This window comes from Corvus hawaiiensis, chromosome Z, assembly GCF_020740725.1.
Source record: "Corvus hawaiiensis isolate bCorHaw1 chromosome Z, bCorHaw1.pri.cur, whole genome shotgun sequence".
In the NCBI taxonomy this organism is placed as follows: domain Eukaryota; kingdom Metazoa; phylum Chordata; class Aves; order Passeriformes; family Corvidae; genus Corvus; species Corvus hawaiiensis.
This window is the reverse complement of record NC_063255.1, coordinates 46,606,564-46,631,402: the sequence shown is the minus strand read 5'-3', so window position 1 is coordinate 46,631,402 and position 24,839 is coordinate 46,606,564. Positions and strand designations below refer to the sequence as shown.

The window sequence follows — 24,839 nt, the reverse complement described above, 5'->3', positions numbered from 1 at the left end:
GTCTGTCTAGGGAAAGGAATGTCCTTCTGGATTTTGTTTGTTTGTTTTCTGGTGTTCATGTCCAATGTCTGTCTGTCTTTATCTGCACAGAAGCTCAACAGTGGGAAAGCCTGACACCAGAAAGCAGAGAGCACCTCATTCGTTCATTGTCTACGATGGCATCAGATAGCAGACCTGAGCTACAAGAGAGGGCGTTTGTGTTGAAGAAAACACTTGAAAATCTTGATTAAATTGTAAAACAAATTTCAAAGTGCCATGTAAAACAAAAACAAAAAAGTGCAGTGGTCTGAAAACCAAGTGGGGAAATGAAGATTACTCTGTAGGATGCATCATTCCTGGCCAAAATAAAAAATGCCTTAAATTCTTTTCCCCATTAATATTATTTTTACTCTTAAACTGATCGTTATTTTATCAGCAAATACCTCTGTCTGCCCTAGAATGTTTGTAAGTGTGCAACATAAAAAACGCAGGGGCAAAATGCTTTTGTTTTTTTTTTTTTTTAATCGGCAGAAGAATGTTACTCAGACCCCCTTTGTCCTTCCAAAAAATAGTTGAAAAACCACCAGCACAGAAAGTGAAAAGCATATTTAGTTTTCACATTTTTTGTATGTAGAGATCTTTTAACTGGTGTCTACTCCAGTAGTGCTGGTGTTTGTTATCTGTAGAGAACAAAATGCTTCCCTTGATGAGGCCTGTGTTAAACTCCTGTGGCTTACCAGGGGCAGGGTTTCATCTGACACCCACCTCTGCTTCTGCTTGCTCCTCCCTTGCAGCCTGTTGTCTGTGCATTATGAAAGGCAGAGTACTGTTAACTTCGCTCCTTCCTCCTCTGACCTCAGCATGGATTGACCGAGACTATGCCTTCCCCAGCTGGCAACCTCGGCCTCCCAAACTTAAAATGAGAACTTTTTCCCCCAAAGGATGCACAAGAGAGCACTTTACTAAGCTGTGTGGGACAAAGTTGAGCCAAGTTGGTACCCAGGTGGAACACTGCTCTTCTCAAAATTGTTTTGCATGGACACTCCTTAGCTCCAGGAAACTAAAAAAAAAAGCCCCAATCTTTTCTAGGTATGTTTTTGAAGAGCGTTTGAAGTTTGAAATGACACATTTTTTTAATAGTGGTAATGTTTTATTCCCTTCCTGTTCGTAAACCTGTTATTGCTTTGGAAACCTGTAACAATTTAGACTTGTCAATATTTGTAAGAAACTGAATCATCTGTCATTTATCAGAGCCCAAGTCATGCTGGTTTCTAGCAATTTGCACTTAAGAAGATTATATCTGCAGTAACATGGGAGTAAAATTGCTATATGGTGATGTGGCCCTGCTGCCTGTCTCCTTTTTTTTCCCCCTCCTCCGACGAAAGACAAATCTGACCACTATAGCAACAGACTTTTAATAGTGTGAAGATAGCACTGCTCCATAATCTGACCAGTATGTGTACAGCTTTTTGGGGATAAATGCTTTGCTGACGGTGAAATAAAATCATTAGTGTGGGCAATATTATGTTCATGGCTTTCAGCACAGGAAGGCTTATTTCTTTTCTTGCAGTCTGCAGCTCCTTTCAGATCTGCTCTGTTAGGGAGAGGATTGCTCAGATGACATCACATTTCCTCCATGTCCATTTATTCAAATTCAGGTATGCAGTACCTACTTTCCCCTCAGGTGCCATTCCCCAGTCAGTGTTTCCTGGTACTGTAACAATCTTGTCTGACTTGCTCTCCATAGGGAAGAATGTGATTTGTGCACATGGGGTAAGAGAATGTCAGGAAGAAATGGGCAGAGCTGTCCCACTGTGGCTCTCGTGTAGCAGAAACCTCAGCGAGCACTATTGCATTGTACACTAGAACTGGTCAGTGGGCAACTCCTTGGTGCTGGGAGCTGGTGCTATAATGTTTTGATTTACACCTTGTTGCAGGGAGCTGCCTTTGTTTACGTGTAGTTTGAACTATTGAGCACAGTGTACATTTTAAAATTTTACTGGGCAAATCATTTTGCAGTATCTTTAAAAACTTGCTTACCGTGACATGTAGTGTCATGAGTGCTCTTTTTTTTTTGTATTAGGTGAATATTACCAGTGATGCTTTGCTGTAGCAGTTCATTGTCTGACTTGGGTTTTTTCATATGGGTGAGTGACAGTAACAGAAAAGCAAGAGCCTCCATGTCTGGTAATTTGAGTTTTCACTGTGGACTGGAGTTTTCCGAGGCAATGCCTAGTATGGTCAAATGACTGTACGTAGAATAACTGTAATCATTGTCAATAGCAACCTGAATTTCTCTATTGGGGATTTACACTAGAGGGAAGAGTGTATTCTAGGAACTCTATAAATCAGCTGGATTAACAACTCTGGCCAAGAGTGTTAGGAAGGTTAGAGACGGTATGACACTTTCTGAATCACAAAGCAATATGTCTTTCTTGTGATTACAGAGCAGATTCAGAGCTCCTCTCTAAAGCATGTGCCTATACACAAAACCTACCTGTACAAAAGTTAATTAAGTCAGAGGTTTGATTTCTACCCCCCTCGCATTTGTAAACTTGATAGGATTAAAAAAAAAAACCAATAGATGTGGCCTTCCTAGAGTTTCTCCTCTAAAAGTGATTGCACTATGTAAAACACACTGTACTTTGCCCAGCACGGGCATTTCTTGTGCTGCTGCAATGCTTTGTATACCTGGAGTGCAGTGCGCAGACTCAACTCTAGCACTCTCGCTCTGACTTACAAGCTGTTGCTTAAATGGATGTATATTGAGAAAAGTTTTCTAATGTTGCAAGATCTCCATCAAATTCACTGCAATCTGTACTGTCCAAATATGTGAATGGTCTGACTGAAAGAAAACCCTCCTGCTTACCAAAAAGGTAAAACTAAATAAAATCTGCATGACCTGTTCCTTGGAGTAACTGGTAGTGTTTTTTCTCCTTCAGTGAGTGTTTTATAGCGTTGCTGTTCTCCAGATTCAGTGTGATGCTGTTGTGCTCTGCGCTGGCCCTCAGGTCCCTCGCCTCATGGAGACACAGGGTGGCTCTGCAGCCCTGGAAGGAACTGTGTGTTTTTGAACCCATAGCTTGGTGTCCTGCAACCAGGCAGAGTTAGGGGACATGGATCTGTATTACATAGACACATTTTTTAATATATTATACAAGACTGCATATATATGTTATATATATGTGGTAGATGAGGCCATGAGATTGAAAACTTACTTAATATTCAAGAACTTTAATATTTTCAAATTACTCCAGACATGCACACGTTTCCCCCCAGTACAATCTCAATTATACGTACTTTTCTACGTGGAATTCTGAAAGGAAAAGACACAAATGAAGTAAGCAGAGGAGAGCACACAAACACAAACCTCACAGATGCTGGCTGGCCACCAGGTGGCTGAAGCATCATCTGGCAAGAGAAATGCTGTCTGTATACCCACTGTACACAGACCAGGCATAAGGTCCTGTGCTGTGGTGAGCAGAGACCTGCTCTGCAGTGCTGTGACAAAGCTGGGTTTCTGTGGTTTGGGTATGAGCCCCACAGACATGTCATCTCTGGCCAGTGAAAGCAGCAGGATACATTCTAGTAAGTTCAAAATTGAGAAAGGGTTTAATTCTGAGTAGGCGCTATTCAGTGAAAAATAACAAGCACACACATCAGCAGGTTATGTACTTATATTTAATAGCAACAAGTCAGGAAATTGTAAAAATAGCTTGGAAGTTAGTTGTTGATGATTGCTTTGCTCCTTAATAAAAAACTACATACCAACAATTGGTATGACACTTTTCTCTGGGATTTGACAACAGGCAAGGAAGATTGTTACTACACTTTACAACAGGTCTTCTGAATGCTGTAGAACACTGGTAGCTGAATCAGATTTTCCTCATTAATTAAAAAGCTTTGTAAACTTAAAGCTACTACTTATATACATTTATATGTAAATGCTTATGGATTTACAGGCATTACAGCACACCAAGAGGATTGAAATTGTCCAGCTTACTTAATAGAACAGACTTTTTCCTATGCATTTCAGTTCTTAATAAGATGCAGATATGAACTAATAGCTAAAACATTAAAAGACGTTTTAAAAAATTTAAAAAGCAACGGGGAACACTTAAGAAGGTACTACTGCACATCAAGGACCACTGCTTCCCAGCTCTGCAGGTCCTCTTCACTCTTTTGTACGTTTTTTCTCAGCTTTCTTGTGGGCAGGCTCTTTTTTCCTGTTTTGAATCTGAGTGTATCTTGTAATGGTGGATATACCATCCACAAACCTGGTCTTGTAGAGGACATTTGCATTGTTGAACATTCCATCCTTCAGGGACACCACAATAAACTAAAACAAACCAGAAACACTTAAATGTTGCTACCCAAATAAAGACTTTAAACAACACTAGAAAAGGCTTCCAAAGAGAGGACTTCTTTTCCTTCATTTGGCTAATACCTCAGTAATAATTCTTAAAATACTCTAACTAAGGCCCAAGAGAATGTGCTACACGGGTCAACGTACACCCAAACGCCACACTGTTTCTGCAGCTAATGACACTTCTGTCCATATCCCATCACCTGGCCTGGGATACAGCCCACAATGCAGGATCCCTGTTCATGGTGGAAGGAAACACTGGGAAAAAACAGTGCCACTAATTATGAAAGAATGCGGGATCTTAGCTAGTCAAAAGACACTACTCCATTTTACAATACTGGTAACAAATGTTCCCCTTCTCACTCTCATAATTTGGAATGGTCATGTCCTATTTGTCTCCATCAAATAGAGACAGATACTGCCTTTTTTTCATGTACAGGTCACAATGATACAGAGATTCTTTCCAGTAGTGCCTGACTTATTTCAATAGGGTCAACATGGAATATTTTTAACCTCAGGTTAAAGAACTCTAGGAAAAAAGAATTCAGGATGTTGTCATGCCTGAAATTGAGCATACCACAGATACTCCTCCCTATTGCTCCCTTTTAACCAGTGCAGCAACAACATTTAAGTTTCACCATTGTCCTATCATCAGTCTAGCTTTCAATTGAAGTAACTCAGAAATATAACACACATCCCTAGAATAAAAGACGTAAACAGCTCAGAGTCCTCAGTGCCATACTGCCTTTGGAAATAACAGATGGATCTCTGAGCAATCTGGTCTGGTGGAAGGTGTCTCTGCCCATGGCAGGGAATTGAACTGGGTGATTTTTAAGGTTTCATCCAACCCAAACCCTTTTATTACCTCAATAATTTCAAGATCATACCTGGGAGTGTCTGAAATGAGTTTGAAGCATCTGCCCAATATTCTGGGTATGAGAGAGATCAAGGGCTGCATCCACTTCATCCAAGATGTAAACTGGGGCAGGCCTGAAGAGGAGCATGGCTAATATCAAGGATAAGGCCACCAATGATCTAGTATGGAGACAAGAAAGTTATGATTTAGTCTCATCTGAAAGGCTTTGGCTTTTGAAAGCAATTGTTTGATAGGCAACAAAGGTGGTAAAGGGTCTGGAGCACAAGTCTGATGAGGGGCAGGTGCTGGGGTTGTTTAGCCTGGACAGAAGGAGGGACATTATTGCTCTCTACAACTAGCTGAAAGGAGGGTGTAGCCAGGTAGAGGTTGGCCTCTTCTCCCAGGTAACAAGAGACAGGACAAGAGGAAATGGCCTCAAGTTATGCCAGTGTAGCTTTAGATGGGATATTAGCAAAAATTTCTTCACTGAAATGGTTATCAAGCATGGAATGGGTTGCCCACAGAAGTGGTTGAGTCAGCACCCATGGAGGGATTTAGAAGACATGTAGATGTGGGGCTTAGCAACATGGTTTAATGGTGGACCTGGCACTGTTAAGTTTATGGCTGGACTCGAACTTAAGAGAGCTTTTCCAGCCTAAACAATTCTATGATTCTAAAATGCTCTCTCAAAAGCACATTACTGCTATGATTCTGAAGAAATGGAATCACAGCTTCCCATTTCAAAATGTGAAGTCTTCTGTTAGAAACAGCAAATATTACTTCTTATTGAAAGACCAAATTAGTTGGGTGATGATATTTAAAATTATGCTCTTGCTCTATTTTCAATTCTGAGTTGTGCAATGATGTTTTTCAATGGCTGGTTCTTGAAGTATTCTGTCCTTAGAAAGTTCTGTATCTCTGTCTCACCTCTTCCCAAATTCTGTTTCTGCTTTTCAGTTTATTAAGGTTTTTTTCCTTAGAAGTTGCAAAGAAGCACACGCTCTACACAGTAGACACTGGAGAAGAAAACTGTTGCCATGGAACTACTTTTATACTGGGAAATACTTGTCTATATAGATTTTTGTGGTTACAACTCAAGGAGAGGACCATTTAATTCAACATTATGTCTACAGTTAAAGGTGGTTTTCTCACCAATTCATTTTTTTGTTGCCACTTCTGTGTGGAGTAAAATCTAAATAAACCATTGTTCTAAGTCAGAATGCATTAATAGTGCTTCCAATATTGAGTCCATTTGGAAGAAGGCAGAGTCCCTGACTTGACAAGGAAAAGATTAATTGTTTGCTTTTCAGAACTTTAATTAGTTAAGACATATCAACTACATAAACAATGACAATGGAAAACAAATGAATTCACCAACCTTTGTCCTCCACTAAGTTCTGTTAAGTTTTCCTTCCATGTGTTTCCTAAGGCAACTCTGAACTCCATACCAACCAAGACATTGTTAGCTTTAGAGGCTGCCAGCATAGCTCTGGCTCCAGGTAGGAGTGTTGAGAAAATGGAACCAAAGTCTTCATTCACCTAGAAGTCAGACCACAAAAGATGTATGAATGTGCTTTGGATCAAGAGCACAAAGAGTGGAAAACTTAGTGGCGAGCAGCACGACATTCAAGACATCTTGCACAGTTCAACACCGTGACTTCCATGTGACACACAAGGACAGTGAGAAACCAGCAGCTTTTATTTTTCTGTACTGAAGAGAGAAGCAACACCAAAGGATATATGACACCTCATACAAAGCATTTTAGAAGGATCAAATGAAAGTTGTATTGGAAGGCTTCTTTATGCTATCAGCCAGGGAAACGGGTATGCCCTCAGATTTATTAACTGATGAATTGTGATTTCTCCTAATTAATGGACTACTAAAAGTACAAAGCACCATGTAAGAGATACACGTTGGCATCCTCCCCACTCTTTTTCTTCCCAGGTTTACTTAAGCAATGTCCAGGTATGGGATGAGATGCAACTTTATAACTGCGGATTAAAATTTCCTAGGTTTAGGAATTTATCTGAAAACACACTTATTCCACCATGCGTGATGCTTTTGAATTACAGCTCACTAATTTCTGCCAAACATGATTTTTACAATGAAAAGGTACCATTTTGTCAGTGATATCCTAAGTACAGGCAGGATAATTAATAATTAAATGGATACTTCATTTATGTGCAATTTAATCTTTGTTAAAATCAATTTTCTCAAAGGCCAAAAAGTACAAGTTCTGCTGGTACAGCAGAAAAGAAAGTGTCAAAAGATTTCCATGTAAAAAGGGATAATTTTATATTGTTGTTATAATTCATTATATGAGACAACTGGTAAAAAGGCAGAGTGCCTAGGTAACAGAAACATAAATCAGACATTGCTCTACCCCAATATTATGTATCCTGACAGTAACAAGAGCAGTACCCCAGGTCCACAGCCCTGCACTGTAGAGGGCTACACAGAACCAGAAAATTTTATCTCTGGTAAGATACTGGTTTAAGAAAAAGAAAATACCAAAAATATAACCTGACTGTATTTCAATATACCTTAACCTTCATGAAATTTTTGTGGGCACTAAAAGGGAATGGGAAAGTAGTTTTGCAGGTTTAACTGGACCTTTACAATTCTCAGAGAATTCATGTCTTATTCTCAAAAGTGGGAATATACAGGAGAGATAAAGTGGTTATTTTTAAACATAGGTCAGGGATATTAGTTCTGAAAACAGAAGGTTTTTTTTAAATATGCAAAACAGTAATCTAAGATAAATCTGATCTTCTACTAAAACATGAAGATAAATTTCAAGTGTCATACCTTCTTCCAAGCAATATCTAAAGCTGCTTTTTTCTTCTGGTCAAGCTCTTCAATAACTGCAAGAATTTTTGTCTTGTCATTCTCTACAATTCTTTTTTTCTTTGTTAAGTCATTGTACTGGTGCAATGAGAAGAAAAGATTGATTTCAATGAACTTTGTGCTCAAATGCATTTTGTGCTAATCTTACAGCTTCACTGTGTCATAGTGTAGCTATGAGATAGTCATTAACCACAAGATTAAAAGCCAGTGCATTCATTTAGCTGCATGAAGGACGTACATTTTGGGATTATTTGCTAATTAAAGCAACAGAATTTTCAAAAATCAGCAAAGAGGAAAGACAACACTGCTCTGAAAGTTGCACTTCCAAGTTAATCATGTCTCATTTGCTTTTCTGTAGAAGAAAGGATGCTTCTGCAGGCTGATAGGAGAAAACAGCACTAGAACAGTTGAAGGGTAAAATCAGTGGGCAGTTTTGAGACAATACTGGAATAGCATGAAGATACAGATTAATTCAAGACAACCCTGCTACACCATCAAGCTGTCATGCTTGAAGATGAATATTATTTTGGTCTGCAACTTTTAATACAGTATATAGTTCTCAGATACTCTAATGGATGCCACAAAGCTTGCTAATGCTTCAATTTAGGATAGACTGGAGTAGGAAGGAATAAAGTAGTATTTTTCACCATCCAAAGTCAACATTATGAGTAACTTAGAAACCTGGTGTGCCAATGAAGGGTTCAAAGATGTAAGATTAGTATGAAACAACCAGCAAAAGATTTCCTGCTATCTCATGAAGGTTTAGTTTCATTTTTGGTGTACTGAGAAATAGAGCATATGAAAACATAAAGCTACATTATATATATATCTGTATATATTGTATATACCATATGACCCGCTTGCCCAATCTTTATAGGCTAAAGCACAGAATGCTTACCCTCTCCTCTACGTCAGAAAGCATGTTCATAGCTCTCGTGTTCACATTCCTTTCCAACCTCTCTTTATGCTCCTGCAATTTCTGCAGCTTCTGACTTGCTTCTTTAGGATTGCTACTTTTGAAATCATAGCGTGTGTTTGGCTGGCCAAAGTGTGCTTTATCTGAAGCTATCCACTGGTGTTCTTTCAGCATTTTGGCCACCTGGAAACAAAAAGATATATTGAGGCTTTTTCCTCACACTTCTCAAATGTGAACTAAAATTTAAAGAAAAAAACAAACCAGGAAAAGCCTCCCACCTACATTCTGAGATTACCACATTAATTCTTCTACCCCAATGCAGCACAGGTACATATCTTTACAATGCTTTGTGTGCTTTCCTTGACTGTGGGCGAACCAAGAATTTAAGGTAGCTTTCACATATATCTCATTTGCTTACTTGAAACTCTATTTTTCTACATCTGAACTATACCAATGTCACTGCATCTTAGAATTACCTTCTTTAATTAGTTATCTAATTTGTCCATACAGTCGGAGTGTTCTTACCGATCACTTTCTCCTGTGATCTACCCTCTGTTACTCCATACAGATAAGCTCTTTTACAATGTACAATTTCCACTCCCTCTTCCTCAGATAAAACTTTTCACATTGAGAGCTGCAAATATGACAGTGCTTGGGGGAAAAAGGGCTCTTTCCTTTGCCTGTGGCAAGGGAAATAACCATTCTTGGTCACAAGATACGAAGAAAAGCACACTCTTGAAATACCTTGGCAGCAGCATCAGCAGCGTCTTGTTGACATTTGGTGATGCTGTGTTCTAATTCTTTAACCTTAAGCTGTAATTCATTTTTTTTTTCTCTGTATTTTACCATCTCTGCAGATTTGTCTTTAATTGCATTATCATGTAATGCAATTACTTCCTTTTGCTTGGCAAGCTCCTTCTGTGATGTCTCTACAGATTCCTGAAAAAGCAAATCAGCAGACATTTATTGGCCTCCTTTACAAAGCTGGCATTAGAACCTTATTAGAACCGACACAGCAAGGAGAAAAAATTCACATGTGAAATTTTGAAGCAAAAAAGTAACTACCTCAGCTAAATGATTGTGGTAAGCAAGTCTGAGAAAAAAATGCACATTATAATGTGAGGTTCAGAGGATCACACACAGTAACATCAAAACGGATAATGAAACACAGTATTCACTTTTACCTCTGTCTTAGCCACTTCAGCCAGCATAGCATCAACTTGCTCCTGGTAGGATTTGATTGCTTCCTCTGCAGCTGCTATCTGTTGTTTATAGGAGGCCTGTTCTTGTCTCAGCTCTTCAAGTTCCAGAACTAAAGCTTTGACTTCCTAGAGAGATGTTTTCCAATTTATTAGTTATATTTAAATGGAAAGAATTAAGATTCGGTTTGATGTAGTAAATGCTGTAGAAGATTAACAGTACCCGTTCTTGAGCAAGGGTGCAATCTCACAAAAACAAAGAAACAGAAAAAACCTCAGACAGTGCCTATGTCAGTGACTATACAGTAATACATTAAGCCCAAAAACTGAGAGCATCAAAACCTCAGGAGAATCAAACTTCCTGATTTTTGCAGCCACTTTTAACACTGAGAAAACTGCCAACAGAGGTGAAGTTTTACCTGCTGCATATCTTTTATTTTTTTGCTTGAAGCATCTGCCCTTTTCTTGGCATCATTTAGCTTCTGCTCCGCATTTTTTCGTTCTTTTAGATATTCCGCTTCTGCATTTTTAATTTTATTCTCTAATTCCTTGTATTTTTCTTCTGCTTTCTTTTTGCTCTCTTCCGTTTTGTTTAATGTCTCTTCACACTCCACTGAATCAAGAAGTAGAATACTGAGATGGGGCACTGTTGTCATCTTTAAACTTACATCTTAAACACCAACTAACTCTCTCTTTGCCTCCAATTGAAAAAAAGTGGTTGAACACTCAGTAATTGCTGAAGCCAGATACTTTAATGTTTACTCTAAGACACTGTGCCATTGCTACCAATGATTGGCAGGGACCAAAGAGACAACCAGCCATTATGGAAATATGACCTTTTTTTTGACAGAGGGAAAAATATGGCAAGTCTCAGGATCAGTAAATAATTAATCAGATGGCTACCTAACAAGATATCACCTCATCCCTAGAATACTATGCCTAGATATGTATCACGTCTGTGATTTTTTTTTTAAGATATTTTACTTGTTGCTGCATTTTGGGCATTTTTGTCTTTCCTTAGCTATATGAAACACAACTTCTTTTCAATGCTTTCTTGTCATGAAAACTACATTACTAACCTTAAATATCTACAGAACAGATGGCTTGAAAAAAATCAAGGATTACGGAAATATGGGATTAAATCCATTTTTAAACTTCCCTGCAAAGACACATTTTCCTTTATTATAAAGTATTAATTATTTTTAAATGGAATATAACATTTATATAGGTTATATAGGAGTATAACCTTTACAGTAAGAGAATGACCAACTGTAAGCGAATCACCTCTATGCAAGTATACTATGATTCTGCATTTGTTACATGTTCCAAAATATAAAGCTAGTATTTCCAAAGTGAAAAGTATTTCTTTCTTAAATAAAGATTCTGTTACTCAAACAGCCCGATATCCATCTCATTCTCAGCAATTAGTTTTCAGTTAAAAGAGTAAGAACACATTTGTCACCAATGGTTTTCTTCAGGGCAAGCAGCTCTTCCTCTTGTTTGTGGTAAGCACTTTGATCAAGCTGCTGCTTCAACAGCTCTGCTCCCTCAGACGTCATCTCCCATTGCTGCTTCAGATACTGGTACCTTTGGAGAGAGTAGTGACACACACTGCTATATGGAAGGGTACCCAGCATCTCACTTTCAAAGCTGAAGTAAGTAGCTAAATATCTGTATTCCATTTCTTATGTGAGATACAGTGATGACTGTAGGGCAAATAAGCTCAAATGAATGAAAATCTGATAGAATTGCTTTGATAATAATTGTGAGGTTTGTAGGCATGTAAATTATTATATATGCAGCTCCTGCCATTTAGCCCTGATCTGCCACATTAAAAACAAACGTAACACATGGAATTTGGCAACAATTTAGAGATCACCTTCTTTTTCCAACCAGCAGTATGACAGATGTTAAGCTGAAGAATTAAAGAAAAGATATCTAAAAGCAAAAGTTCCTTCCTCCTCTTGGCTATATTTCTGGAAGTCTACTGCAGCTCAAAACAACTTGAAAAAATGAATCCAGCTGGTAGATAGCCTGTTATGCAACACTACCTCCTTATGGCATTTTTGCAGAACTGACTGAACATATTTTTCTATTTCATCTTTTAATACGGTATTCAGTAATTGAGTAGCTGAAAATCAAATAAACTTAAAATTATTTAAGTCCTTACAGCAGTATCACTCAGATACTCGTTTTTATGATCTTTTTATTTTCTTGCAAGAAAAATAAGACTGACCACAAATTGGAATTCTGTACAGATGTTAAAGATATGTCTGGAACAGACCCATTCTCCAACAGACTTCATGAAACTTCAACCAATTTAAAGCAGACATCAATGTGTACCCTTTTTTTTCCTGTATTATCCAAAACAAAGGTTTTTTTGGTGTTACCTAAAAACTGAATGTGCTTTTTGATTGAACGTACCAATCATATTGGGAGGAGAGGGAGGAAGGGAATTATCTTCTGCATATTACACTTGCAAAAGGCCCTATGGCCTCTCAAAACAACTCGTTATATTAAATTTACTAAGTCACATTAAGAGAGATTATACACATTTTATAGTGGAAACCTTACTTATCAGCAACCGTCATCAAGCTTGCCAACTCCTTCTCTACAGCTGCAAGTTCAGATTCCTTCTTCTTGAGTTCTATTTCAACATCTTTCATTTCTTGGAATTTAGACAATATTGGTGCAGCTTGTGAGGATGCACCTGTTAAATGAAAAAAAATAAAAACCCAGGCTAATTGGAATTAGACCAGTGGATTCACCATTGGTAATTGCAAATTCTAAACATTAATAATGACTCGGGTTGATGATTTATTTTAGTTGAGAAACAGATAAGGCAGGTAGGCTAAAGTCAGAGTTCTCAGTGGACAAAGACTACCTTCTCTCTTACAGAACTTAGTTCTGCAGGCTTTGAACACTACACATGCATGTCTTGAGCAAACAACTAACTTTTCAGAATTTATGAAATTATTGCAAATCAATGATGAATTACTTCAAAAAGTGCTCAAATTCCAAGCACTTCTGCTTCCAACAGGATTATACAGTCAAATAAGATTTAAGTATTTAAAAATCTAAATTACTTTATGCAAAGTTTGTCATTAATTTTTTCTTAAACTAATTAATACTATTTCAGCTGAAGACAATTTTAGCTCAAACAGATTATTCCCGGTATGTGTCTAAACAAAAAGGTCACTGTTCATTTTTATAAAAAGTATGCAAGAGCCCTTAACACATCAACAGACACACAACATTGTTGTTAGTATTATTATATGAGTAGAACCAGCAATTGCCTCCATGCAGAGTTCCCTGGGGATCAAACACATCTCCATCAAGAGTAACACTTCTCGTCATTATCCTTTTGTCAAAAGTCACTTTCTTAGCATTATCCATATTGTTGCAGACCAGTGTTGTTCCAAAGACATATTCCATTGCTTTCTGCAGTTCAGATTCATATACAATTAGGGAAACGGCTAAATGCAAGTTAGCACGGCCAGCCTAGAAATCAAATGAAATGCAATTAATATACCTTAACTTATAAGAAGTTTCAAATCTTTCAGATCCTTTCAATCAGTGATTTCTGTCTTTTGTTGATAAAATCTCTTTCTAAAAGTATCATTACATTTTAAAACTATTTCAGTTATAAGTGGAATAATTAATACCCACTTAAACCTCACGTAACTGAAAGGATACAAAGGAAAACAAAATCAATATACCCTCAAACCTTGTAGAAATTCATATTAGTAAAACCATTAAGAATCCCAAGTTTTTAGTACAGAAATAAATTGAAAATGGGACAGAAGAAATAAAGTGTAAAGAGCGTATTTTTTTACATACCAAGCTTTGGGCCAACTTGACCGTGTCTTCTTGAACACACCTGGCTGAAATTTTGTTCAATGGAATGATGGTGCATCGATGCTGTAGTTCACCCTTTTCTAAAAGCTTTTTGCCAGTAACCTCAAATGAAAAATAGTTACAAAGCACACCTGAGTACACAAGGGGTTTTGTAAAGTGAGACAATAGGGCACTGGAAGAAGAACACACTGCTGCCACCAACTATGCAAGACTTCCTTGACCCAATTTAAACATGTACATGTGTCCAAACCCCTCTCAAGCATTCAGTAACAAGGCACATGCTTGCCAACCCCAAATCATACAATCACATCTCAAAATTCAGAGTTCTGTACTAAAGCAATAAACTTACCTCTGTGTCCACAATAATGTTGTAGAGTTTCCCTCCAGCCACTGCTTCCAGGGCTTTGGCATTGGATGGATCTTTCACAGTGAAAAGAGATGCAACAGGGCCTTTCACATGGTTTAGATTCCAATCTTTTTCTGGATGTCTTAAAATAAATATAAATTATGACAATGAATCATGTTTGGTTTTCTCCCACACATCTTAAAAAAATTTATATTTAAAACTCATTATGCTTATTATTCTGGTATAAGCAATTCTAAATTCTATCAGAAAGAGAACCCCACGCAAAAAATGGTTAAATGGAATACTTCACAGCAAAAGACTTGCCAATAAAGAGTCAGTTATATAGTCATTAAAATAATGTAATTCCTGATTTATTCACCCAATTTTCAATTGATTTTTCCAATGGGTTCTGTTATTACCACAGCTATAAGAATATGTTCAGCCTGTAACACAAACAGTTAAACCCGGGGGTATAGATACTTGACTGGAGTTGACCTCCAAAGACCAAGTCTACTCGTCACAGGCAGGAAACAATGATTACACATTTTTGCAGTTTAGACCTTTGGATTCTATGGCTTTAGATACTGAAGTTATGACTTGAAAATGCCATCAGACAAAACTTAAATTCTAGTGACTTTGATAAGACTGTAACATTTCCTGACTTTCCCCCCCACCTTCCCCCTTCACTTTGCAGCACAGGTAAGACAGTCATTATTGACTGGCACTAAAAGGAAAGCAAGAGCTAAGACATTGGTGGAATTATCTGGTAAAAGGCCCCCAAAAGCCCTTTCCAACCTCTTTCAAGATCATGCTGAGATCTTACGTGTATGTAAAATGTAGATAAGGAAACTTTGCCATTAAACTTTCGCTCAGTTCTCTCAGCCGACTGATATCAGAAATCAATGCCTTCTTTTTTGCTAGGAGGGCTTCTCCTTTCTCTTCTTCGGAGTTGAACAAAAGTAGTAGACATATAACCAGAGCAGAGAAATCCGTTAGCTTAAAAATTGGTATTCTACACTGTTTATCTACATATACATAGAGAATACTTACTTAGAAGACTTCCTAAAATTCTTTGTAAATTTTCAGACTAAAAAAATTCATACCATCATGACACCAAACATGCAAAGAAAAACTTCAAAGTGTCATATTCTTCCCTAAAGGTTACTTGGAATTTCAACAGTTTTGTGTAGTGTCTGAAACAAATGTTACCTGGCATGAGAAACAAACTCTAAGAAGTGTTTTAGGTACAGAAAACCAGTAAGCAATAGGGATGTTGGTCCCTTTTCCCATTAAATTTTACCTGGAATTTAATTGTGCCATCAAACTTCAAAACATTTGGCCCAAACAAAGTTTATAAAATCAAATTATTTTAAGCTGCTTTCTGTGGAAATTTAAGAGTTTGCAGAGCCTAGATCAGGGAAATTTCTTTATGAGTGAAAGCAGCATACTTGATTTTTCACATCCCTCCTGCACTGGGGTCTGGGTGAGATGGAGTTAACATCCCCCACAGCAGCCCTCATAGTGCTGTTCTTTGTGTTTCTACTAGAAAGGCATAGATGTAACACAGTTTTGGCTACTGCTAAGCATGCTGGGACAGCATCAAGGGTGTCCCTCCAGCTCCTCTTCCAAAAGCCAGTAGGCTGTGGGTGGGCATTAGAGTGGGAGGGGACATAGCCAGGATATGGGGTCCAAGGGATATTCCATACTATTACGAAGGTGTACTCATTAGTAAAAGCTATGGGAAAGGACGAGAGGAGGAAGCATCCATTATTAAGGCCTTTGTCTTCCAAAACAGCCTTTAGGCATATACTGAGGTCCTACTTCACAGGAAGGAGTTGAACATTGCCTCCTAATTCCTGATGGGAAGCAGAGCATAATTTTTTTTGTTTTCCTTTGCTTCTGCATCCTCCAGCCAGCTCCAAGACAGACCTGCCACTGGTCAAGGCCAAGACCATCACTGATGGTGGTGAAGCCTCTGGGATAACATATTACAGAAGGGGAAATAAAAGCCAAACCTATCTGCAGTGGCCAGAAAGATGAGTGACAATATGTGAGAGGAACAGCCCTGAAGACACCAAGGCCAGTGAAGGAGAGGCAGGAGGTGCTCCAGGCACTGGAGCCGAGATTCCCCTGCAGTCCATGGTGCAGACCATGGTGAGGTAGGTGTGCCCTGCAACCCACGGAAGTACACAGTGTAGTAGATATCCACCTGCAGCCTGTGGAAGCCCAGACTGGAGCAGAGTCCTGTCAGAACCTTTAGACCCATGGACAGAGGAGCAGGTTTGCTGGCAGGATGTGTGACCCCCCACAGGGGACCCACACTGGAGTAGCCTGTTCCTGAGGGACTGCACCCCATGCTGGAGCAGTTTGTGAAGAACTGCAGGCCATGAGAAGGATTCACATTGGAGAAGTCCATGAAGGACTGCTTCCCTTGGGAGGAGCCCCATGGTGGAGCAGGGGAAGGGTGCAAGTCCTGCCCCTGAGGAGGAAGGAGTGGCAGAGACAACATGTGAGGAACTGACTGCAGACCCCATTCCCTGTTCCCTGGCACTACTCACAGAGAGGAGGTACAGAAGATCAGGAATGAAATAGAGCCTGGGAAATTACATTAAATTGATTTCCCCAAGTTATGTCTATTTTGCCTATGGCAGTAATTGCCAAGTGATCTCTCCCTGTCCTTGTCTCAACACACGAGCTTTTGCCATGTATGGTCTCCTCTGTCGAGTTGAGAAGGGGTGTGGCAGAATGGCTTTGGTGGACACCTGGCATCCAGTCAGGGTCAACTCATGATACTTTTATACTCCTTTGTATACTGCCCCAACATTACGCATCAGAAGTCCGTACAGACCTGAATAGTTCAGCTCCTTTATTTTGTTCTCTAGGCTTATTTTCATTTTTTCAACATCTTCCAATGCTTTTCGGTATTTATTGTAGCCTTCGTCCACCTTTTTAACTTCATCTTCTTTTGTCTTTAATTCTTTTTGTGCATAATTCAACTTCATTTGAGCCTGTAAGGAGCAAGCAAATATGGAACCAGAGCTTCAAAGACAGTCTTGCAGGTGCAAATTTAGAACACTTGCACTATCAAGCTGCCCATGTAATTTATATAATTTTCCACTAGTTGCAGATATGACAAAAAGCAGCCTTGGCTTTTGAAAATAATGGCACAGGTCATCTGGAAACAAAAACATAGATCTTGTATTTAACGATGGTAACATATTAGAACATGAACAGAGTCTGAGAAGAAACAAAGTAAAATAAGGTGGGATACAGCTACTGTTTTACTTAATGGAGACGAATTTCTCCTTAAGTGAGACAAGGAAAAGTGAACTTTGAAAATTTAAACTCCACTATCAGAGCCACCCCAGCAGAGGTTTTCTATCTTAAGACAAAACAAGTGTCATCTCTTTCAGTTGTGTGATGAGCATACAATTTAACTAAGGAGAAAATAGCTTCTTCTAAACTCTCCATTTCACAGTCTCAGGCATCTTTATTTTGATTCCATTAAGTTTTACTGTAGAAATCTCTTAGTTTGATTGTGTATCACGGACAACAGTCTTAATTTTTTCCTATTCAGTACTATTGATCATTTGAGTACAGTGAGTCCTTCTTTGTATCTCAAATGCCACTTTCTAATACTTCCTCACAGCAATGCTAAAGCATTTTTCTGTGCAAGGATATTTTGTTTGTATTTTATCAAAAAGTTAGCTTAATGAGTATGCCGAAATGTAAAATATCTTGCACAGATATTCTGCACCTCTTTTCATTGATCTTTCAAGCATGCGTTTGTCAACTGGTTTTCAGACAATTTTCAAAAGCATGAAGGCAGGTCTGAGACAGGCTGAGCTTTTCTCCTTACCTGTTTAGCCTCTGTTACTGCTTTGCCAATTTCATTTTTGCAGATCATCATCTGTCCTGAAAGAGTAGCTTCTTCACCATCCTTATTGCTGGACAGGCCAGCAGACACAGCATTAAAATGCTGTTGCGCTGCAGCTAAAGCACGTGCATCTTTTTCACATTCTTCTTCTGAAATGTTTAGTTTTTTCTCTAAATTCTTTACCTCATTCTCCTTTGACACTAATGCTTTAGAATCCTTCAGCAAAACAAAGAACAAAAAAATAAATAAAAAAACTAAAAGGGAACCTGAGTCCATTACCTCGAAATTCATTTTGTTTAGGTGAGGAGCAACAAGTAGTTTCATCAACTACATTTCTATGACCCTTTGTCAGATTTTGTGATCTTGCAACATGTCTTTGCATGTTTTCAAATGTGTTACTTGCCCCTGAGCGTACTGAATATCTACAGACAGATGAAATACAGGAAGCGGTAACAACTGCCCAAGAACTAGGAGAATTATCTCTCTCTTCCCAATAATTAAAAAGCGATCCTCTTGCATAAAAAATACCGTCAAAAATATTCAAGGCAGAGATTTGTCATTTAATTTTAAGAGTAACATACGTCCAGAAAGCATAATAGTTTGAAGCTATAGGGATCTCTGCTGAGCTTAACAGAAAATTTGGAACCATGAAGAATTGCACTTTATTTGTATTTACATCATGTGTGTTTCTAAAGGGAACCTACTACCTATGCCATACAAATTAAACAGTGCCCTTAACATTTGTCTCTGCTTTCCTGATGTAATTCTTGCCAATCATAGGATTCTTCATACCGTAACAGGAAAGAAAAACCAGCTGTTCCCACAATCTGAATTAATTTAGTATGTAAAGAAAATTATATACAAGTATCTTACCTTCTGCATACGTGTTACCAGTTCCTTGTACTTAACCTCTTCACTTTTTAAGTTTTGCTTCTTGAGATCAAGAGCACTTTGTGCTTTTGTATTAACTCTTTGATTTTCTGAAAGAGCAGCTTCCAGTGCACGAAGTCTACCACCTACTTCCTACAATCAGTAATGAAGGCATTTTATTTTAGCCTCTGAAATCAATACAGTATTTGTAATATTTCATCTTCTGTTCACAGCTTTATGTAGAAGAAAATCTGACCAAGCAGGCAGTAGTCTCCAACACAAACAGGTCAGAACATCTCTTCCCTCTGTAATACAACCTAACTTGAAGCTACTATTGAAGAACCACATCATTCCATAAGATGGGACACTGTGGATTTAGACATCCAAAGACTCTATGGGCCATTCAGTAGCTAGTTAAATTTATTGCCCCCAAAATTGAAGTCAATATTGTTTACTGTCAAACAAAAGCTTGCTTACTTTTCTCTTCTTTTGAGACATCAACAAAAAGGGAGAAAAAAGTCTCTGGCAAAACTTAACCATTGAATGCACAGAGTGGAAACCTGAGGGCAAACAGTTTTTATGCTTCAGTTATTTTTCATTTGCATTTCAGGCAAAAAAAACCACCCTTTAAATGGATGTCTTCTAGACAATGGCCAAAACCAACAATGAACAACGCATAATCTAAACAACCCACCAGAAGAAGAAAAGGGGATACTATCTGTAAAAATAATTCCCATGTCTTAAAATTCTTTGTATTTAGGTATTCAGATGAGCACAATTCTGTTTTCACTTACCTTATCCTTTTCCTTTTCCATCTCTGCTATGTCTTCATTAAGTTGTTTTACCTTCTGTTCAATTTCAGCCATGGATTCCTGAAACTTCTGTACATCAGACCGCATTTCCTTTAACATGCCAACGGAGGACATCTTTGTTTCTTCAGCCACAGCAAACTGATAAGCTACACAAAAGCGGCTTACATGTTCTATTTCTCGTAGTATTTTCTGGTATTCTAGATAGGATGCTCGTTCCTGAACAGACAAAAATAAAGTTAAGAAAATAAACCTCTAAAATTTGATGGAAAAACAGTGCTACATTAGACTACTATAGAAATCTTCTAAGCACCTCTAAACATCGGTATTTGAAAGTAAGAGGAAGGATCCTCCACGTTATTTAGTATACTTGGTATTAAACATTGCAGGCCTGCTCAGAAAAATCTCAGATAAATCAATACTCATATAATTGATTGCACACCAGAAATACCGCTTGACTTAGTTTTTTAAGAACTAAGACGCTTTTAAACATATTTTTATTTTGTTCTCTTGTTTTCTTCCTTCTTCCTGCATCTCTAGAATTTCCTGGAGGTCCAAAATGTCACAGTCTCTGTACATGGAAAGATGATAAAATTTCGCTCTCTTATAAGATTCTACAGAGCTTGAAAACATGAGATTGTTTTAGCCAAAACATACTGGTGCAGGGTAGTTGAAAATATTTTTTCAGTACTTGAAGGGCCTACCTTACCACCCTTCTAATTTTTCCATACCTCTTTCAGTTTCTGTAAAGTTGGACTGATCTCCTCATTTAAGACCTGAAACACATAGCAGAACATTTATATTCTGATTTTACCGAACCCTAAACTTTAAACATGTCTATGCATGTCTAGTTCCACATGCAGAAAAGAAACATTCTACAAGTCAAAATCCACATTAAACTAGTTGCTCGGTTATCTTTAACAAATATGAATGAAAGTGTATTTTTCAACATGTAGTACCATTTGAATGTTTTCCAGTTTGGATTCCTTCTTCTCTATGGTTTTCTGGACAGCTATTTTCTTGCATTCATACATCCTAGTACCAGCTGCTTCTTCAATCATAGCTAAAATCTAAAATGAAACAATGCAAAAAACTTTGATGCTTCCTCTTATGCTAGATTGGTTCAACTCAGTTGAACATCTCATCTCCCTCCAACACCTTTATTTTTGTTATCCCTCTCCCAACATATAGATTCTTATCATTCAAATCAGTTCAGTAAAACTTCAGACAAAAAAACTCCCACAACTTTCTTACCTCTGGTGGCTTCATATTTAGAACTTTGGTAATTTGTCCCTGGTGACAGAAAGATAAAATAAGAACAGTGGTTGAGTACTATGCAGTAGTAAAAAGAAAAACCAAAACCCCAACCCCCCACTCACTTTTATACATTGTATTATAAGTTCAAGCACTTTTTAAATTTTTTTGCTACAAGAATAAACTAGTTTACTAAATAGTGTTGCTCTTCAAAGTTCAAATATGTCACTCTTTCAGGTAGCATGCTTGAAATGGCCCTTACATCGTATCTTAGGCTCAATCTCCACAGTACTGATTACTCCTTAAGGGAGTAATACAAATATATATTCTAGAGTCTTACTGGGTTGCTGATGTTAAATAAGCTCCTAATCATAAACCAGCTTTTTTGGTGATGTAGCTCGTATGTAATAGGGAGAAACAGAATATATACAAAACTGTCCCCATATTTGCCATCCTCCTGGGACAGTTACATTTGAAACAATAAATTCTGTTCTGTTTTATTATTCCTTGCAAATATTTCAAGGATTTGCCTAGTCCTTAACAGAGCCTTCTCAATTTATCAGCCTTCTTTGGATAATTGTGACTTAAGAAGGTACATATCTCAGCTTCATTCAAAATACTGTCTAACATGGAACATAAAGACTAGGAAATAAAATCTGTCATTTTAGCATAATAATAAAAGCAATACCTATCTCTTAAGCAGAAAAAAAAATAGAAAATAAGATGGGCACATGTTTTAGAAAAGTTTGGTAACATGAGGGCCACACGAGGTCTTGTGCTACAAGATGTGTTTTAGAGCCAAACTATGCTGGACTGGAAATATTAACTACTTACCAGACGCCTCGTTTTTATTTGGTAAGATGCTACTCTAATTAGGAAATTAAGTGTTCTTCCGCTATCTCACCTGCCTTAAATTTAGTGCAAGTCCTATTCTTTCTGGATTTTATAAAGATGCACACAATACCTGCATAATAAGGAAGTAAGGATTATTGACATTGAGTCCAACAGAACAGAAGAGATCCTGCACACGGCTGTTGGCAGCATTAACACCATTGATAAGATACTTATTTCTACCTCCAACAATAACCTGGAGAACAAAGACAAAAAAAACCACTTGGTGTTGTGAGACTATAAACTGTAATAAAGACTAAAAAATCTGAGAAAATCACATGTATTATATCTTTGCATACACATGTATGTGCATACTATGAAGAACATCAGAACACAACTTGTTTGACATTTAAAATATTTAACTAAAATATAAGAAAAATTAGTCATTGAGGACAATACTGACAAACTTTCCAAAAACTCTTCTTTAAAAAACCAACCAATTAAAAAAATCGAAAACCAGAACCCCAACATCTTCATCAGAAAAATAAAGGTTCCTTTGGAGATCAAATTTAACACACAGTTCAGATATTAAGAAGATATGAAAGCAGAAAAAACCACAAGATAGAAAATTATACCTTGCTTTATGAACATTTCTAGATAGCACACTGGATCTACTCCTACAGTAGCTAACTAATTACACTGTGGGGGCAATGTAGAAGCCTTGCCTCTAATGCAGAAACTCAAGGACTTCAAAAATTACGCTTTTTTCCCTTGACCACTCTGTTGAGCATGGTAAAAATGTATATATATATAGGTTATTAAAAAATACAGATGTTAAAGACTCACCTGCCTAGTCACAGTGATCTCATCATTAGCTTCAAATCCCAGGGGACTTCGACTCTTGTCCGAATTATCAAAGTTAATAGATACGGTTGCCTTTGTAATTCCAGCTTGCCCATTCTTATAAACTAGGTCTTGCAAGTTGGAAGCTCGCACCTAAGTCCAGGGAACAGATATATACCTTTTTGAAAGTAATTAATTTCACATTTTCATTGTACTACTGTAGGTTTTGGAGAAATTAATGAAAAAAATGAAGGTCTAGCTGTATATTTAAGAATCCATGTGAAGTGACACATGGGAGCTTCAAGGCATTATCATTGTAAAACCACTAGCCGTGTGTACCAATCTAGTTTTAGTTATCCAGCTAATTGTTTCTGCATGGGGCTCCAGACAAACACTGCATACGTGTTTAAAAAAAGCCAGCCACCAGTAAATTTATTTAACAGACATTTATTTTTCACAATGCAGTTCACAGGGAAATGATTAAAAGTGTTCCTTGGGGGTCTGCTGGCTTTGTCTAAAACTGGGGGGAGGTAGGGATGGGAAAGAAAGGAAATCAAAAAATCACCTTCAGACAGATTAAAACTGGTGTCAGAGCACACAGTTTTTTATGAGAATAAAGCAGATATATTATCTCTTAAATAGCAGGCATTGCATGAAAACCACTTTTTAAATTTTTTATGATGAACCAGATAGCCAGATTTCAAGACCCAATCAAGAACTGAAAACATTTATTACAAATAAGTAAATTAGTACCTTTAGATGGAAAAGACCTTCGGTTTGAAGTTACCTTTTAAGTGGTTATTTTTAGTCTATTGTTTTAAGCCACATACTTTTTATAACTGTGGTATAAGGATGAAGTTGTAACTCAACCTTAACGTAAGCATGAACAACAATGACAGAGACCCAGATTTATGCAACGAAAAATCCAAATAGTAAAACTGTTTGTTTCAAAGAAGCACCACTTCAGGACTTCCGTGGGAGGTTACTCACTAGAGCAACATGAAACGTTGCTGGCAGAAGACCTTTCTTAAATGTCCCGTCTCTTTACCTGTGACAGATTGCTGATTCCCAGCACGAAACAAATGGAGTCCAAGACATTGGATTTGCCACTACCATTCAAGCCAGTAATGGCATTGAATAACGGGTCAAAGTCTTTAATTTCTGTCCTCTGAGCATAGGATTTAAAACCTTCAAGAACAATCGACTTGATGTACATCTTCTCACTCTTCCTAAGGGACCAGGCAAAGTATTCCTCTGAGAAGCAGTAAGAAAGGTATCTGGATTGTAATCCTACATATTTCAGAGTAAAGAAAAAAGAATAAGCCAATGAATCACACTGCCAAACAAACAACTAGACGTGTGAGAAAATCGAAAGAATGTATGTCTTTTACAACAAAAATATAATGCATTTATAAACGAAAAAAGCCAAGTAGACGACAGATCCAGGCAGCATCCCAACAATAACCTGTACTTCAGCATTTCTAAGCGACGTGCCTTTACACAAAGCTTATCACGACACGTGGGTACAGTCTCATGGAAAGCCACGGTTTGTCGCCAAGCGGGCCGCCAGCGAAGGCAAGAAAAGGCCCGGTGTTTCAGAACACCGCAGAGCCTGCCTTTCCCGCTTGCGGGAATGCTATACCCGTTCGGCCATACCGCCCGGGAGGGGCAAATCCCAGGTAAGCGGCAGCCTCAGCTGAGGCACCGCGAACAAGGGCCCATCACAGCCCCACCTCCGACCCTGCCGCCTTCATCGCGCTGCCCCCGCGGCCCTGCCAGTGACCCTGCTCCAGCGAGCCCTCCCTACCGGCTCTGATGCCAAATCGGCCGCGGGCAGCCCCGCCTCCCCCCCCCCCGGTCCCGGTGCCTTGCTCGCTCACCCCTGTCCGGTGCCGCTCCCCGCCGCCGGCGCCTCGCTCGCCCAGCCCTGGCCGGCACCGCTCCCGCCGCCCGCCAGGATCGAATTTTGGCGCCAAGCGCCGCAGCC

At 38.4% G+C, this 24,839-nt stretch overlaps 2 protein-coding genes across 5 annotated transcripts in view; one reads left to right on the top strand and one right to left on the bottom strand.

Annotated features, from left to right (window-relative positions):
• Window positions 1–2,886, top strand: part of ECPAS (Ecm29 proteasome adaptor and scaffold) — a 60,364-nt gene extending 57,478 nt beyond the window's left edge. For all 3 annotated transcript variants that reach the window (XM_048290549.1, XM_048290548.1, XM_048290550.1), the window contains one exon: window positions 91–2,886. In XM_048290549.1, the coding sequence (XP_048146506.1) occupies window positions 91–230 (140 nt within the window). In that variant the 3' untranslated portion in view covers window positions 231–2,886. The remainder of the gene's footprint in view (window positions 1–90) is intronic.
• A 682-nt stretch (window positions 2,887–3,568) lies between these two features.
• Window positions 3,569–24,823, bottom strand: SMC2 (structural maintenance of chromosomes 2). Of its 2 annotated transcripts, none has more exons than XM_048290552.1 (25): window positions 24,733–24,823; window positions 23,901–24,142; window positions 22,856–23,005; window positions 22,143–22,265; window positions 21,179–21,217; window positions 20,884–20,994; window positions 20,656–20,700; window positions 19,910–20,143; window positions 19,119–19,268; window positions 18,228–18,461; window positions 17,217–17,376; window positions 15,192–15,309; window positions 14,372–14,510; window positions 14,005–14,124; window positions 13,461–13,665; window positions 12,739–12,874; window positions 11,627–11,751; window positions 10,584–10,777; window positions 10,150–10,293; window positions 9,710–9,904; window positions 8,948–9,148; window positions 8,011–8,127; window positions 6,580–6,740; window positions 5,233–5,380; window positions 3,569–4,318 (listed from the first exon to the last, which is right to left on the bottom strand). In XM_048290552.1, the coding sequence occupies exons 2-25, from the start codon at window positions 24,066–24,068 to the stop codon at window positions 4,154–4,156; spliced, it is 3,582 nt and encodes a 1,193-aa protein (XP_048146509.1). In that variant the 5' UTR covers window positions 24,069–24,142; window positions 24,733–24,823; the 3' UTR covers window positions 3,569–4,153. The 2 variants fall into 2 exon arrangements, with proteins under 2 accessions (XP_048146509.1, XP_048146508.1); XM_048290551.1 differs by having other exon boundaries at window positions 23,901–24,106; window positions 24,733–24,800.
• Window positions 24,824–24,839: the final 16 nt, after the last annotated feature.